The following is a 17,386-nucleotide window of genomic DNA, read 5'->3' on the forward strand; positions in this document are numbered from 1 at the left end:
CTTGTTCTAAAAGCGGGGTTAAATATGTATTCCAATCTATCCAAGCTTTCCTCAGGTGTTAAAGTGTGGAGCACCGTTAGTGCTGAAGAAAATATATACTACAGAGAACGTCGCGGTGTCACCAAAAAATCAAAGTCCCTTTCTTAAAAAAAGATTATTGAATGCGAAGCTTTCCCCCATGCAAACTGAATCGAAATCAAAGTTCAAAGCCAATGACTGCGCAACGAACCCAAGAATGCTCAGCGACCCCATGCGATGTATATGTAATTTGATTGCTTGTTTAGGATTGTATCTTTTGAACGTTGAAGATGAATGAAGACACATTTCGTTATGTTCCATAGCCTTTATTTTAGATCATATATATACGTTCATTACACGCACACACTCACACTTTCACGGACGACTCCACACTTGCACAGTATAGCCTTTTCATCGCTGTGGTCGACGGTCAGAGGCTCTGCCGTTGCCGATACACGGGATCGGCCTTACGGGCACGATCGCGCTCGCGCGTTCGCGTACGGCAGCCTCTTCTGCCGTGCGCTGAACCCGCGGCCTACCTATGGTGACGACCGGAAATGCATTGCAATCAATGCAATCAATGCAATCCAGATATATACAGTTCGTATGGGTAGCGTGGTGTTGCAGTTCCCATTGTTCTTATCAGTACAACTGCGAATGTAAAGTGAAGTGCTCTACGATACGTATGTCGTGCGCCGTTAGTCTATTGTGTGCGCACATGCACAGCCGTAGTTCTATTGTGTGCGCAGATGCACAGATAGTTCCATTGTGTAAGTTGGCTTTCCTGCAGTGCGTTTTCGGCGCTCACGGACGAATCAGTGAGACATACAAAGCTTCGCTTTAAAATGAGCTGTAATGTTCTTCCGCAACGCACGCGTCGCAGTCGCACAGTTCGGGAATTAGATTCGAAGGGACGACACGATATCAGGCCTCATGGAATTCGCTCACGAACATGACCAACCAACGGTGATGCACGCCAGCTGACCGCGATATCAAGACAACACTTTCCGAAGCTCGGCGATCCACACCGCAGAGATAAGAATGACGACCAGGGATATGGGCGTTGCAGCACCGGCAGCGTTGCAGTGATGTCTGTCCTGACACAGGCACACCTCCTTGACAAAGTGGCTGGCCATGTGCTCCACGAAGCAGCCCGTCTCCAGGCTGTTCACACACATCCACGTCACATTCAGCGGCTGACCTGCGCTCGCGGCAATCAAAGAATACATCAAGCGACGTCGGCTACTTCACAAGAAGCGTCTTGTTCACAACACATCTTTTTTTTTTTTACAGCGAAGCTGTCTATGGCTAGGGTTCTATGCATTTTTCGTGTCCGTCAACAGATCTGCGTGTGCAAAAACTCAGTTCCTAAAGCTGATGCAAAATCGCTTCATTTTACGCAAAATCTTATACGTATCATCACTTGGATATGTATTTTTAGTAGATTAGTTATCAGTAGGCAAACATTTTCAAGGTCAGTAGACTCTCTAGTAGATAAGCGTTTCTCAAAGATTTGCCGCTGTGCAATCCGCGTTGGCCATGTGTACGCTCGCACCGCCGTCTATTGACCCTTTTCGCGGCGCTCCCGTGGGCGCTGCCATGTTTGATCACGTGGTGACGCGTCCATTGCTTGCCTCAGCCGCCTCCGTTGCCTCCGCGTTTACAATGCAAGCGCGTGACGCCGGTGCGGCACACCTAAACCTCCGTTTCGACTCATATCGTAGACGGTGACTGTGTGCACGACACGATGCTTTGGCCACAGCTTTAGAGGACATGTAAGTGCTTTTAGAGCTCGTTACGCCTTGTCCAAACGGCGCGAGCAGCGTATACGGAGCTTGTACTAAATAGCGGTGCTAGAAATGTATTCCAAGCTGTCCAAACTTTCCGCTTATGAATTAAATGGGGATCAGTGTGCTCTGCGTTCTTTATTTGGCAAATATTTTGAACCAGCGGCTTGTCATATTTCTGACGCAGTAAAGTTCCTCGGTGCGGCCACTATCTGATTGTTTATTTTCCGCGTAATCACTCGCGGGTGTGCTCTGTTGCGATAAATTTGTTCTTGCTGCGCACAAAGGCTTGGAATTGAAATGTTCTGTACTTTGCGGTACCTCGCATCAAAGACGTATTATCGCTAGTCCCTCGCTTACTCTGCGGACCGTCACGAAACATTCAGCTTCCTACATATTCGTGTCTTGTCGTTGCAGTCGCCATCACTCATGCTTCGGCACATTGATTCAAGTGTGCGCCTATTCACTCATACGTTGGCGATAGGGTGGGCGTAAGTTTTCGTGCGAGTAAGGGTGGATGTGTGTAGATAACGTGCGGGAAACTTACTATGCCAGTAAGTGGCACCACTTCATTTTCTAACGAGTGGTACTCACTCCCAAGTGCCGACGTTCCGGAGCTGAAGTCCTTTCTTTGGAGGTTAGCTATACAGCGCAGGCGAATTAATTATATTTTTTTATCCTTAAGGAAAGCCGTGCATCGCGAAGGGCGGCAACACGGGCAGTCCTTAAGTAGCAGTGGCGACACAGGTTGATTCCATTCATTATTATGTGAATCACTATTTTTGCATGCGAACTAGCGCGCACACGTCTTCCCTTTATCGTTACACATTTTCCCGTATGAATTGGGCACAGTGCATTAGAGCACACTCAGTTGCATTTTCGACAGCTGATCGCACATTAGCAGGGCAGAAGCAGTAATGGTTTCGTATTCGTGCGCATTCGCTGAGGCAACGTATGGCGCGCGGCCGCAAGCGCCATCTCGTTCCTCTAGAGCAAAGTGCTCCGCGAAAAGGGTCAATATGTTGTCGTTAGAACCACTTGCGTGCCTAGTTTCCTTCAGCTCTCCCGGCGTGGCGGTTCCGTCGCGCGTGTCTAGTTTATTCTGGCTCCCAGAGGTGGCGGTAGTCTTCCACGCGAATGTATGTCACCGATCAAGACCGCCGATCCAAAATAAAAGTGTTGAGGCTCAAAGTGCCTCGAGCGTCCAGCCGCGCGGCAATTTTGCGTGTATTCGCGGGCTTCTTTCACGCTCTTTTATGCAGAACGTATGCAAACACTTTTATGCAGAACGTATTGAGCAATAGAAAGCTGTCGCGGGAGTTTACCGTGTTGCCCTACATGCCATGCGCGCGCCGCGAGCCGTAATCACCATGTCGAAATAAGAAAGATGGTCTGGCTTGCGTGGCGCAGACCGGGGTACATCATAACACGTCCACAGCTGATGTTTCTTGTATACACGGTTTAGTGGGCTGGTTTAAAAAGTATGGGGTTTTACGTGCCAGAACTACGATCTGATTATGAGGCACGCCCTAGTGGAGAGCTCATTTATTTGCATAGGCAGGACTTAGGAATGTGTCAACCTATTGTATGTTTGTGGGGGTGTTACGACTCAGGAACGCATATCCCGGCTACGTGAATATGAAACCACGTGAATACAGAAGCCAGTGGCAACCCTTCCACGTTTGCCTAAGCAGCCCGTTTTCCCGCTGGCGGATCGCAAGCCGTATACGCACCCGTGCTCCCGTAGAAGGTCCAGCGGGCGCACATGCCGTCCGCCTTGGTGCAGTTGTCGCAGTGCTCCGCCAGCTGCGTCCTGGTGGGCATCTCAGCGAACGTTTCGACGCCCAGTAGTGGTCGCTTGAACGGATTGTCGATCGCGTCCTCCGAGCGTTCATACGCTTTCATCCAGCGCTTGGCCACTTCATCCTCGCGCTTGGAGTCCACCGGCTGCTCGGCCAGCCAGCTGCACTGGAAGCAGCTGAGGCTGCGACGGTGTTGGCCTGGGCTAACGGAGGAGGAGGAGCCCAACGCTGCGATAAAGGTTGCATGGCTACAAGCTTGAGTAGGGTTTATTAGTAGATTTGAGCAGGCTTCGGGTAGTCAGGGGTTTATCCAGAATTTCGACATCAGGGGGGGGGGGGGGGGGGGGGGGCGGATACGAAGCATTGCTTATCTTTCTTTGAGCGGAAGGGGGGGGGGGGGGTAAGAGGTTCAAGAGCCTAGCGCTCTGTTTACCACGCTGTGTTATTTAATTAAGGATTAACGCTTCTTTTTCAACAAATGGTGGCACGGAAAAGCTGATAATTAGCAGAAGTAAGCTAATTACCCTTTTAAGCCAGCATATTAAACCACGTCTTACAAGGGAATTCATCCTTGTTATTGCATGTAGAGCGGATGTTGTTAAACAATACTACAACGAAGGTAGAGACAAGCAGGTACGAACGAGTGCTGTATAGAAGGCAGAAATGTGTGCCTAGCTTTTCGGGATTATAAATTCAGTACTATATCTAAACACCCATGGCATCTGTCACCCTGTTTGAAAATTGCAAGAACATAAGGGACAGGATTTAGAGTTTTCATTTGCGCAAAGTTTATTCTTTTTTTTTTCTATGCAGAACAAAGTGAAGCAAGTTCTTAATCTGCAAGTCTTATTGAACGAACAAAGTACAGACGTTTTCAAAACTAAGTACAATATCACTTTACACGAGAAAAAAATACCAAGCACAATAGGCACGGAGAAGCCATATACCTTAAACAACACAATTCAAATATAACAAAAAAAAAAAACGGCAGATCCCACGCCCTGTGAGAATCGATGTTATGCGAAGCAGTGTGCGGGGAGCCTACCAAGTTAACGAAACGTCCATGAGAGCACCAAGACGTAGTCGGATAGATGGATAGATACTCTTTACGTGCCATATGATCGCCAAGAAATGATTCGCATTTAAAAAGTATGCGAGTATATATGCGCATCATGTCCGCTACAATCCGGTACATAAAATATCCAAAGAAACTACTACGCCAACCATGCCTGCCACATTCACAATATAATAATAATAATAAAAAAGTTGGGACTACATAAACTACACAATTGCACCGTGTCACCCCGCACAATACCCAACGTGGTTTCTTTGTTCACATCATATAGGTTTCGTTTGCTTCGAAGCATATATGTATATATAGCACAACCCACTACGGGGGACTGGCCATGAATCGGGTGACAGTGGGTATAAAAGGGGAGAATACTTAAATAGGATTGTCTTATTTAAGAATGAGATATGAAATGAATTCTAATCGTTAATATCAATTTTCATGGCATACACTGTAAACGAAAATACCCCACATGGGAATTTTAACAAGATGGTGTGCCCTATATACTCCCATCCTTGAATATTTATTCCGATGTATGGGAGGAATACAACGGCATTCCCTCGTTTCACTCCGCTCACAACCTGTGGGAGGATAAGGGCGGACATGACGTGATTTTATTCCGCCTTCAAAATTTTGTTCTCCCCGGGAACTCCGCACAGGGAGTTTTAAAAAACTCCCCCGCCGGAACAGGTTGCTAACGTGGTGCTTCCCATAAGGCTGTGCGCCGCGCCAGCGACCGGCCTCGTTCTGCGGAGTCGGCGGTGCTCATGGCTGACGGTTTGTTTACATCTGTGAAGTGTCGTTCCGTGCCAGCGTTTCGCCGATTTTCTTTCCTATACTTCCTTCCAGAAAGTGTTATAGGCGTGCCTGAAGCTCACTGTATCTCATCTTCATGTGCGTTAGCTGTGATCACTCTGCTGACAACGATGAATGCAAGAGCAACGATTTTAAGTGCGGAAAAAGGCTTAGTTGTGACCACGAAGCTGCCGGTTGACTCGTGATGTCGGCTCGGGTTTCTGGCTGTGCTTCCGTGTTGCGTGACCTTGACTTGTGTTCCTCAGTGAGTTCAATACCACTTTTATGTCCTTTTGAGTATATTCTGACAACGTCCGGTGTAAAGTGCCGCGTAGCAATGGCAACAGCAGCCACTGTTCGAGCGACAACATCCGTGATAGCCGCACATGAATGCCATATTCCGACTTCGTCACGGTGCTGTGCTGCCAGTAAGTTAGACCGTGGTGCAAGTAACTCTTTTATGAATCTGTGTACGGATATCCTCGCCCAAGAAATACGGTAGGACATAAGTACGTACTGTGAATAAAGCTTCTTACTGAGCATAGTGAATTGAATTGTTATCGCGCAGTTCTGTTTTGATCACGTCGTTGCTTCGGATATTGCATTAACATCATGCTCCATCAAAGATACTGATTTAGGAGCATACCTGCTGGCTCCGAGCGTGAGGATTCGTTTGCCAGATCAGCGATATGACTCCGTTTCACAGCCTAGAGACATTGCTTGGACGCGGAGCAAGTAGTGCGGTCAAAAAAAATGTATGACTACGCAATTTTAGGTGTTACGTAGGCTACTACGGGTCATGCTCACGTGTAATAAATTGTTGTCCCGCCACAATTCTTTCGCACGAAGCTAATTTTGTCATGAAGCACGCGCACGTACATTTTTTTTTTGCGTACTGTAACTAACGCACTACTTTTTGGCCGCGGACGCCGGCAGTGTGCGAAGTCGCTTCAGCGCTCACGGAATGGCATTCTAATTTTAAAAAATTATGCCATGAACGTTGTTTTTTCAATATTCTAAGTTAACAGTTCCGTGCGGATTTAGGTTTCATGTTGCTTTCAGAGAGGCCGATCTCATATGTGCGAGCCTGTGAGTCGTAATTCTGAAAACACTACAGCTGCTCGCTAGGCCGTTTCGAGGCCCACGTTATCGTGGCTATATATACTGCCAGGGTTGCTTCTTCTTGTGTGTCGAGTGTCCGTTGGATGTCTTTCACAGCTCTTCATCGGGTGTTTCTCAAATGTTTGTGTTTATGTATTGCTTGGTCTGTCTGGTCTCGTTCACTTGTTTCGCAGAATTTGGCTTATTCTTGTGCGTATATTTCGGAATTGGACCCGAAGCCTCTACATAAAAATTCTCCACGCAAATTGACGTGTCTTTTTTTTATACTCCCGGTGCACCTCGAAAAAACTCCGTCCAGCTCGAAGTAAAAAATAAAAATGACAGAAAAAAAAACTCCGAAGGCACCACGCAAAAATTCCGCCCGCACGGAGTAAAAATTTACTCCGATCATTCGGAGCATAATAAACTCCCAACCGGGGGTTCGCTAGCGGACAAGCATTATACTCCCACCTGAGAGTTATTTCCATTTACAGTGTAGTATCTGAAAATTTGAAGTTAATATTTTTCTTTTCATGTAGGCTTGGCCCACAAACTGCAAATATTCATCCTTTTCTTCGTCTGTTGCGTTCCTAATATTGGGGTTACTTGGAGCTTCGATAGAAATTTTCATCAGCGCGCCGACATGGGCCGGCGTCATGTGACATCTATCTGATGTTAAGAGCCTGTGCATGGTGGAAAAGCTTCTTTCAACGGCAGCAATTCATACGGGAAGAAGCCGTATCTTCATTGAAGCTGATGACAAAGAAGGGGACATTCTTATTCTCTCAAACCGCCCAATTCTTGGCCGATCCCCCACGGTGGGTATGTGCCATTTGTGCTGTGGATCATCATCATCATTCTCTCGACCTCGCACGCAAGCATTAGCAGTGCTTGCTGTGAAGCCAGCTCTCCAGGATACCGTCTGTAAATTCTACTTATTCTCCAGTCCAGTCGTTCGGAGCTTAGCGATAACGAGAGCAATGTGCCGCATTGTAAATTTTACGACTAAGCACAGGGGTAGTGCTCGTACTGTACGCATTGTGCATACGAGTACGTTGACTTAAAAATGGAAAAAAACAGAAAGACCAAACATGAATCTCGCATCTCAATCACGCGCAAGCGTTTACCGCGACCTCAAGGATTCTCCGCTCCCTGAAGGTCGCAGTGTAGCATTGTCGTCTGCACGCTGAACATCAAAATTGGGTCTCAAAATTAAGGTCACATAGCATCCACTTCTGCAAAGAGAAAATATTTTTAAATCGATCACCACAGTGCATGGGTTCAGCGTAATTTTATTGCGATAGCAATTATATGGACACTCCAAGCGGATTTCTGCCGTCGGCGTCGTCGTCGCCGTGAGGTTCCGTATGACATCCAACAGCGATGAAATCGTCGCCGCGCGCCGTATGCTGTATGTGCGAGTGAAAGGGCGCGAGGGACGCGAGCTTTCACGGGGAGCGAACACACGGCGGAGAGCAAACGCACGGCGGAGAGTAAACGCGCGCTCCGCGCCGTGCTCCCTGAAGGGCTGCAGAATTAAGCGTGTCTTTCCTCCTTTACAATCACCATATATATATATATATATATATATATATATATATAGAGAGAGAGAGAGAGAGAGAGAGAGAAAACGCGACTTCTTCCGTTGCGCGAAAGGCCGTGGGGGGACGGGAGGGAGGGAGGGAGGGGAGGCGACATTTAGCTGCGGCACCAAATGCGTATTTATATAAAAACGTTGCGAGGCGAGAAGGTGGTAAAGACTTCCGACGCTGCTCAACGAGTTTCCCGTTCTGATCTCGTCTAAAACCTCCGAGCCGCCCCTAGAGGCACCGGCAACAGTCACCAACGCCGCGCGCGTTCGGTGCGAACGCTGACGGGCAAAACGCTGACGGCGTCGACAACAGTTCTGCGCGTTGCTGGTGCTGCTGCATGTCGAAGTTTCTACAGCTGATAAAACTACTATCATTACCTCGTATAGCTCTCTACTAATGTGCTATCGTAATTGATGACGTCCAACAGCGATGAAATCGTCGCCGCGCGCCGTATGCTGTACGTGCGAGTGAAAGGGCGCGAGGGACGCGAGCTTTCATGGGGAGCGAACGCACGGCGGAGAGCAAACGCACGGCGGAGAGGAAACGCGCGCTCTGCGCCGTGCTCCCTGAAGGACTGCAGAATTAAGCGTGTCTTTCCTGCTTTACAATCACCATATATATATTGTGGGCGTTTATTACGCACGTCTTCTTCATCTGTATATTATCATCATCATCCTACGTTGCGCGATCCTCAATTTCAGTTATGTGTGATCATCATCATCATCGAGTGTGTGCCTTTGCTGGTTCGCTCCCAAGTACTCGGGCCGAATAAACGTCGTGCCAACAGAGACGTCACAAATAGTGGAGGAGCTCTTCGATCCTCAGTCCTCTGCCCGCTCTGTCTACCCCCTGGAGCTACGTTCAGGCCGCCGCTTGCGCCCACTTTCCGCTAGCATGTCTCAGGACGCACCACCTTCCACTTCTACCTCTACCGTTCTGACACCACCAGCCACCCCTTACATCCTAAGCAGCCACCAGCGTGACCCCCATCTCTTCGCTGGTCTTCGTGAAGAAGATGTGGAGGACTGGCTGGACGACTACGAGCGAGTAAGTTCCGCTAATCGTTGGGCGACCCCAACAAGCTCCGCCACGTCTCCTTCTACCAGACGGGTGTAGCGAAGACATGGTTCTTCAACCACGAGATAGACTTTACTGACTGGGCTGCCTTCAAGCAGCAGCTGCGCAAAGTATTTGGTACACCGGCCGTTCGTTCTACCATTGCAAAAACCCTCGATACTCGCCAACAGCAGCCAGGCGAGTCTTACACATCGTACATAGAGGATGTTCTTGCGCTTTGCCGCCGTGTGAGTTCTTCTATGCCAGAGTCAGACAAAGTGCGCCACATTCTGAAAGGCATTAGATCTGTCGCCTTCAATGGTCTTGCCATCAAGAACCCCGCTACAATCGCTGACATTGTCACAACGTGTCAGCGCCTGGACGAACTTGAGTCTGTTCGCCTTCAGCCGGACGTTGGCGACTATTCTTCTACGGCGGACCCACATCTGCGTGTCATGATACGAGCTATGATACGCGAAGAATTACAGTCAACGGGCTTGTCGTCACCGTCCGTGTGCCCCACCGCGCCTTCTAGCGCAGCCTTGCGTGACATCATCAGGGATGAACTGGCGTACTTGACCTGCTCCACGCACGTGCAACCCTCCGTCCCTCGTCCCCGACCAACGTACGCGGAAGTTGCTGCCACGCCTCCAGGCAACGTCAACTCCACGGTGCCGCTACCCACGTACGCGTCGGTTGCTGCCGCGCCGCCAGTAAACATCTCGTCGATGCCGCCCGAGCTCTCTTCAGCCCATTTGACTGCACTGACTCCCGAGCACCCAGCCCCCTGTACTATCCGCCATGGCGTCCTTCACGTCCTACGTGCTATTACTGCGGCTATCGCGGCCATATTTCACGTTTCTGCCGCAAGCGCCAGCAGGACGAGCGTCGGGGATACATCTCTGAACGCAACTTTTCCGGTGGAGTCTCTTCCCAAAGCCGGCGTTTCTCTTCACCTCCGCCCCGCTCTACTTCTCCGCCCGCAGCGACTGAAGACCGAAGCCCTTACCATTCAGCCAGACGCCGCTCCCCTTCGCCATTCCGCCGCTCCACGTCCCCACTACGGCCCGTCTCCCTCAACTCCAACATTCGTCCGGAAAACTAAGCGATGCAGTTTTTGGAGGACAAACTGCATACGACACCAGGACTGATATTCCTCCAGCGCGCCCGTCCAATATGCTCTCGGTGTTTGTCCAAGGAGTGCCCGTCGATGCTTTGGTGGACACAGGTGCGACAATTTCTGTTATTCACGCTGATTTATGTTCCCGTCTAAGGAAAGTCACGACGCCATACGATGGACCTACGCTAGTTGCAGCCCAAGGGGACCCTGTTCGACCTTCCGCTCTTTGCACTGCCCGTGTCCTGATCGATGATATCCTGCACCATATACAATTAGCTGTGCTGTCCCCGTGCGCTCATCAACTTATTTTAGGGTGGGATTTTCTCTCTTCTGCGTCCGCGGCTATTTGTTGTGGCCAACGCGTCGTCCATCTTACGGACACCGACTTCTTACTTGGGGAAGACAGGTACACGCCGTTGCGCCTGATCGCTGCGGAAGATACCGAACTGCCTCCCGGCCGACAGCGCATTATTACCATTATGTCAACCGATACCGACCATGGTGACGTCTTGGTCTTGCCTTCTTCCCGTTGCCTTCATAAAGGCATCGCTTTTGCACCAGGTGTGGTTCGATTTTACAATGGCTCGGCGCTTGTCACCGCCACGAACGCGACATCGGAGAAAATTCTCCTTCCGCAAAGCACGACAGTAGCTTGCGCGGCCGACCCAGGGCCTGTATGCGTCGTGCCCCTTACGACTATGTCTTCCAAAGACCCTTCTACTTGTGCTACTACTTCTCCCTCCGCCCTTACTGCAGCCATCAGCAGTGACTTGCCACCTTCACAGATGCAGCAGCTGCTTGCTCTGATGAACAAACACGCAAATTCTTTTGATGTCCATTCGTCGACTCTGGGCCAAACCACAGCTGCTGCGCATCGCATTCAGACAGACGAATCGTCGATAGTGCGCCGTCGCCCTACCGCGTGTCCCTAGCCGAGCGGAAAATCATAGAAGAAAATGTCGCGGACATGTTACAACAGAAGGTCATCCGGCCCTCAGCTAGCCCTTGGTCATCTCCGGTTGTTTTAGTGCGGAAAAAGACGGTTCCGTGCGCTTTTGTGTCGATTACCGGGGCCTCAATAAGATCACTCGAAAGGACGTATACCCTATGCCTTGTATTGACGACGCCCTTGATTCACTACAAGGTGCAGAATACTTTTCAAGCCTCGATCTGCGTTCCGGCTATTGGCAAATTCCCATGCACGAAGACGATAAAGAAAAAACAGCGTTTGCCACCCCTGATGGACTTTACGAATTCAACGTCATGCCTTTCGGGCTATGCAATGCACCTGCGACTTTTGAACGCATGATTGATACCGTGCTGCGTGGCCTGAAATGGAAAACTTGCCTCTGCTACCTGGATGACCTTGTCGTCTTTTCATCCACATTTCCGCAGCATCTGCAACGCTTAGATGAAGTTCTGACGTGCCTTGCCGACGCTGGTCTTCAGCTCAACAAAAAGAAATGCCGTTTCGCCAGCAGATCTATCAAGGTCCTGGGGCATGTCGTGAGCAAGGAAGGCATACGTCCTGACCCTGACAAGATTGCTGCGGTCCTTCGCTTCCCTCGCCCAGAAAGGCCTAAAGACTTGCGAAGCTTCCTTGGCCTCGCTTCTTATTTCCGTCGCTTTATACGGAACTTTGCCTCCATCGCTGCGCCACTACACAAGCTACTTGCTTCCGGTGTACCCTTTCACTGGTCTCAAGATTGTGAAGCAGCCTTTGACATGTTGAAGGGCGCCCTCACGTCTGAACCTGTGCTTTGCCATTTTGATGAGACTGCACCGACTCTCTTGCACACAGACGCTATAGCGGCCACGGCATCGGTGCCATTCTTCTGCAACGCGACAACTCTTCGCACGAGAGAGTAGTTGCATACGCCAGCCGCGTACTCACCGATGCCGAGAATAACTATACAATAACTGAGCAAGGGTGCCTGGCTGTTGTTTGCTCCGTACAGAAGTTTCGTCCCTATTTGCACGGGCGTCATTTTACAATTGTTACGGACCACCACGCATTATGCTGGCTCTCCACTCTCAAGAACTTGACTGGACGGCTGGGTCGCTGGGTTCTCCGCCTGCAAGAATATGACTTTGACATTATTCATAAGTCAGGCAAAAAACACCAAGATAATGATGCTCTTTCTCGTTGCCCGCTTCCTGCACAACCACTTGACACTTCGGCAACTGCGTCGCAAAGCAGCTCTTCGGATGTCACTTCTGTGCCGGTTTCCTCTCTAGCCTCAATAGACCGCCTTTCTCCGGACGACGATCAAACATTTGCATTTCGCCAACGGGCTGACCCATATTGTCGGCGTATGATAGACCACCTCTCTGGCACTTCTCGCCCACCTAACGCGCGGCTTCGACGCCAACTCGCACAATTCAAGCTGGACAATCACGTGCTGTATCGGCGCATTTACCACCTTGACGGTCAACGCTGGGTGCCCGTTCTACCACGCTCTCTTCGAGCCGATGTCCTCAGAGCATTCCACGATGACATGACTGCTGGCCATCTCGGTTTCCACAAAACCTACGATCGCATTCGAAGCCGTTACTATTGGCCTGGCCTTTCTACTAGTGTGGCGAGATACGTCGGTTCCTGTTCTCCGTGTCAGCGTCGCAAATCCCCACCTCTGCTCCTGCCGGCGAATTACTGCCTATTCGGTGTCCCGCCGCACCATTTGAGGTTGTTGGTATCGACCTTTACGGGCCCCTTCCTGTTACTGCAGCTGGAAATCGGTGGATAGTGACCGCCATCGACCACCTGACGCGCTACGCTGAGACAACATCAGTGATCACTGGCTCAGCTTCGGAGGTTGCCGACTTCGTCCTTCAAGCGACAATTCTGCGCCATGGTGCTCCTCGAGTACTGCTAAGCGACCGTGGAAAGGTCTTTCTCTCGCAACTTTTAAACGAAGTCCTGCGCGCCTCTGGTACCACGCATAAAACAACTTCGAGTTACCATCCACAGACTAACGGCTTGACAGAGCGATTTCATCGCACGCTTGCCGACATGATCGCCGTATATATTCAGCCTGATCACAAGAATTGGGACAAGCTTCTACCGTTCGTCACTTTCGCCTACAACTCGGCCGTTCAGCGTACCACCGGCTACTCGCCATTTTACTTAGTTTACGGACGGTCGCCTACTTCCCTTCTAGACGTTTCTTTCTTCGATGCTCCTGTCAACCCATCTGCGTCGTCTAGCGAAGAATTCCTTTCACGACTCGCCCAGTGTCGCCAGCGTGCTCGCGTCAACACAGCGGCCAGGCAACACGACCGGAAGATCATTTACGACACCCTCCATCGCGTTGTGTCCTTCCGACCTGGTGACGAAATACTTCTATTGACGCCCCTTCGCACCCCTGGTTTGTGCGACAAGTTCCAGCCGCGTTTCATCGGGCCCTACGTCGTCCTGGAGCAGACATCGCCCGTCAATTATCGTGTGACTCCTGTTGTCGCCGCCACAGACCGCCGTTGTCGCAGCACCGAGGTCGTTCATGTGTCCCGCATGAAACCCTTCACGCGGCGTTCTTCGTCGCCTTGACTTGCGGCCAGGATGGCCGCTTCCACGTGGGGGGGAAATTAGTGTGGGCGTTCATTACGCACGTCTTCTTCATCTGTATATTATCATCATCATCCTACGTTGCGCGATCCTCATCTTCAGTTATGTGTGATCATCATCATCATCGAGTGTGTGCTTTTGCTGGTTCGCTCCCAAGTACTCGGGCCGAATAAACGTCGTGCCAACAGAGACGTCATAATATATATATATATATATATATATATATATATATATATATATATATATATAGATGAGAGAGGGAGAGAGAGAGAGAGCAAACGCGACTTCTTCCGTCGCGCGAAAGGCCGTGGGGGGACGGGAGGGAGGGAGGGGAGGCGACATTTAGCTGCGGCACCAAATGCGTATTTATATGAAAACGTTGCGAGGCGAGAAGGTGGTAAAGACTTCCGACGCTGCTCGACGAGTTTCCCGTTCTGACCTCGTCCAAAACCTCCGAGCCGGCCCTAGTGGCACCGGCAACAGTCACCAACGCCGCGCGCGTTCGGTGCGAACGCGGGCAAAACGCTGACGGCGTCGACAGACAACAGTTCTGCGCGTTGCTGGTGCTGCTGCATGTCGAAGTTTCTACATCTGATAAAACTACTATCATTACCTCGTATAGCTCTCTACTAATGTGCTATCGCAATGGATGCTTCGCCTTTCGGGTGAAACTGCGACATTTTTTTTTTCCAGGATGAGTCTCTGTCTGAAAGAAGGGAGAGGGGGGGGGGGTTGGTCGGGAATAATTTTTTTTCGGGGGGGGGGGGGGTGTCCAGATTCCTGCTGGGGGGGGGGGGTGTTGGGGGGGTGTATATAAATCCCAGCGGGTAGTGAGGCACAAGGTCCGGTCACTGTAATACATTTCTCGTGATTTTTAGGGCTTTTTACATTGAGAAGACGAAAACTACTCGGATGCGTACACTCGTACAACCCCTCATGTTGACGAGATACCTGCGTTGGATAGCACCATCAGATTTTTAGTGTAAATTTTCACGACGACTTTTTTGGTTGGTGTTCCGCACCGCAAGCTAACAAGTCAGCGCAGTCAATTCTTGCGCAAGTAAGAGATCTCAGCTTTTAAGGTGCTCCGGCGAAACGCTGTTGTCAATATATGAGCGATAATCTCGTGAAGGTGATTATCTTTCGAAGGTTTGTTATGCTCTCCACGTTCTGGTATGTTGGAAAGTTGCTGCTAAACAATTATTTCGATAGGAATTATATGGACACTTCAGGCGAATTTTCGCCGTCGTTGCCGTGATGTTCCCTGTATAGTTGTGGGCTCGAGGGAAAACGCGCGAGGGTAGCCGAGCACGATGGCGGCTTGATACAAGCCGTTTTCCCGCGTGCCCAATGTTGAAGCTTACGGGATCAAGCGCGCGCTATTGGGGGCGAGCTCCACCACTGGAAAAGCTGGCGCCACCGTTGGTGTGACGTGGTATGAGGGATCACTTGGACACAGCGGTCACGTCGTCTGCTTCGGAAGCGCCGAAGCGAGCTGAAAACAAAAGTTTAAAGTTGCACCGGTGCTGTGGTTCTGGTTAAGTGGAGATGTTTTCCCGCTTCGAGTGTCTGCTTGATAACACTTGAAAGCAATATAATACGTAGTGACTGCCTTTGAAGGCGTCCCACATGGTAGGCTATTGCTCGGTACCGCAGTGCCAGACGCGTACACAACGGAGCCCGGTGTCAGTCTTCACGCGTACCCGCAGGCCAAGAGGCTGCGTGTAGCTTGGATTGCGAAACTTAGAACCGGCAAGCAGCCATCGGCTACAACTCGCGTGTGTAGAAAGCACTTACGCGAGGAAGATTGCTGCTACGGCGTTGGGGCTGCGATGTTCGGTGAGTATCGAAAGGGCGCACTGAAAAGCTCGCCTGCGCGCGCTGAATGTCATGAAGATTTGGTCTATGAACTAGTTGATGCTAGATCACTGGCCAGTTCACCAGAATGGAAATGGAACGGTAAAAAGCACATTAAGAAAAGGCATGGCATATGCTCATGTTTGTGTTAGCACCAAACAATGAATCTACTGGGTTAACAAAAATTCCTCGCTGAGAAGACCGATAAACATACAGTGCGACGCAACTTGAGAAATAACAATATTGAAACGTCCAAGAATTTATAATAAAAGAAAAAAATATATGATTTAATCGTTGCGTCGCTAGTCATAACGAAATTATTTTTGAACAGCTCTGATAGCGTCCATGCAACAATGATTGCTTGTGTACTGTCAAATGTTCATATGCTGCGGCCTAAAGCTCACAGCACGGTGCGAAAACGCTCTCGCAGCGAAAGCGAAACATTGTGCGCGGACATGCATGCAGAAGCGCAGTCGGTCGCTGCGAACCCGTGCGGTCGCTGCATTGAGGCTTCATTCTGTTATGATCCATTTGGTAATACAGACAATCCACTATAAGAACATATTTCACATAGTCTGCTCTCAGCGATTGTCTAGCTGACGCAAGAAGCTGGTTGGGGGGATTTCATCACGGCGACCGCGCGCAATGAGCGTTCACTGTACGTATTCGGTAAAGAGATATCGCCTGTAAACTATTCTGTTCTTTTTGTTTGCCCAAGATTATTATTTTGACAGTAAGAAACTTCCCTCGCTTGGAGAGCACTTACAGAAATGTCCTGGAAGGCTCCCGCGTGGTGTTTCTATTGAACGCCGACAGCAAAACCTATGAGGAGCGCGCCGCTTTATCCCTCATACTACGCAAGCGAGGCGTTTCCAACAGATGGCGACTCCGTAAGTCCTCGCCCCTAATAGTGGGCAGATGAGTCGGTGTCTTCTCCTCCTGCTGCTGTACGGCTGCCCATGGCTGTCCGCGCGCCGTAGCTTGTAGATAATCTTTGTCGGGTGCAAAGGTGAAACGCCGAGCCGAGATGGCTGGTGCTTCGTGAGCGCTGTGTTGGGGGTCACCTGATCAACTTTTCTAGACGCGGTGAAGCGAGAGGCGGCTCGAAGCGTTTGCTTCTCGCTGCTGGCGCTCTCCATCACATCCCACTGTTGTGACAGCGAGTGTTTGTTTCGTGGTCAAGTGAGATCTGTTCGCGTGTGCCTGTGCGCGCGTGACAACGTGCTTGTTAATTTAATTAGTAAGCTAATGTTTACTGCAAATGATACAGGCGATAAAACTAATAATCTTATTTCGTGTAGCTGTCTAATAATTTGCGATCACTTCGCCCTTTCGGGCTAAACTGCGGCTTTTTAAGTTCACATGAACATATTATTAATGCTTCGGCCTCCCTTGATAACCCCCCCCCCCCCACACACACACACACACACACACACACACACACACACACACGCGCGCGCGCGCGCGCGCGCGCGCGCGCGCACACGCACACGCACACGCACACGCACACGCACACGCACACACACACACACACACACACACACACACACACACACACACACACACACACACACACACACACACACACACACACACACACACACAGTGACCCAAAGAAAAATAA

General features: G+C 50.1%; 1 protein-coding gene across 1 annotated transcript in view; it reads right to left on the bottom strand.

The window, feature by feature from the left end:
- Nucleotides 1-348: 348 nt before the first annotated feature.
- The window catches only part of LOC119450663 (uncharacterized), a 33,416-nt gene continuing 16,378 nt past the window's right edge, over nt 349-17,386 (bottom strand). The window contains exons 2-3 of the mRNA XM_037714177.2: nt 3,539-3,835; nt 349-1,219 (exon numbers count right to left, since the gene is read on the bottom strand). Coding sequence (XP_037570105.1) covers nt 1,011-1,219; nt 3,539-3,835 — 506 coding nt within the window. The 3' untranslated portion in view covers nt 349-1,010. The remainder of the gene's footprint in view (nt 1,220-3,538; nt 3,836-17,386) is intronic.

This window comes from Dermacentor silvarum, chromosome 4 (genome assembly GCF_013339745.2).
Source record: "Dermacentor silvarum isolate Dsil-2018 chromosome 4, BIME_Dsil_1.4, whole genome shotgun sequence".
Lineage (NCBI taxonomy): Eukaryota > Metazoa > Arthropoda > Arachnida > Ixodida > Ixodidae > Dermacentor > Dermacentor silvarum.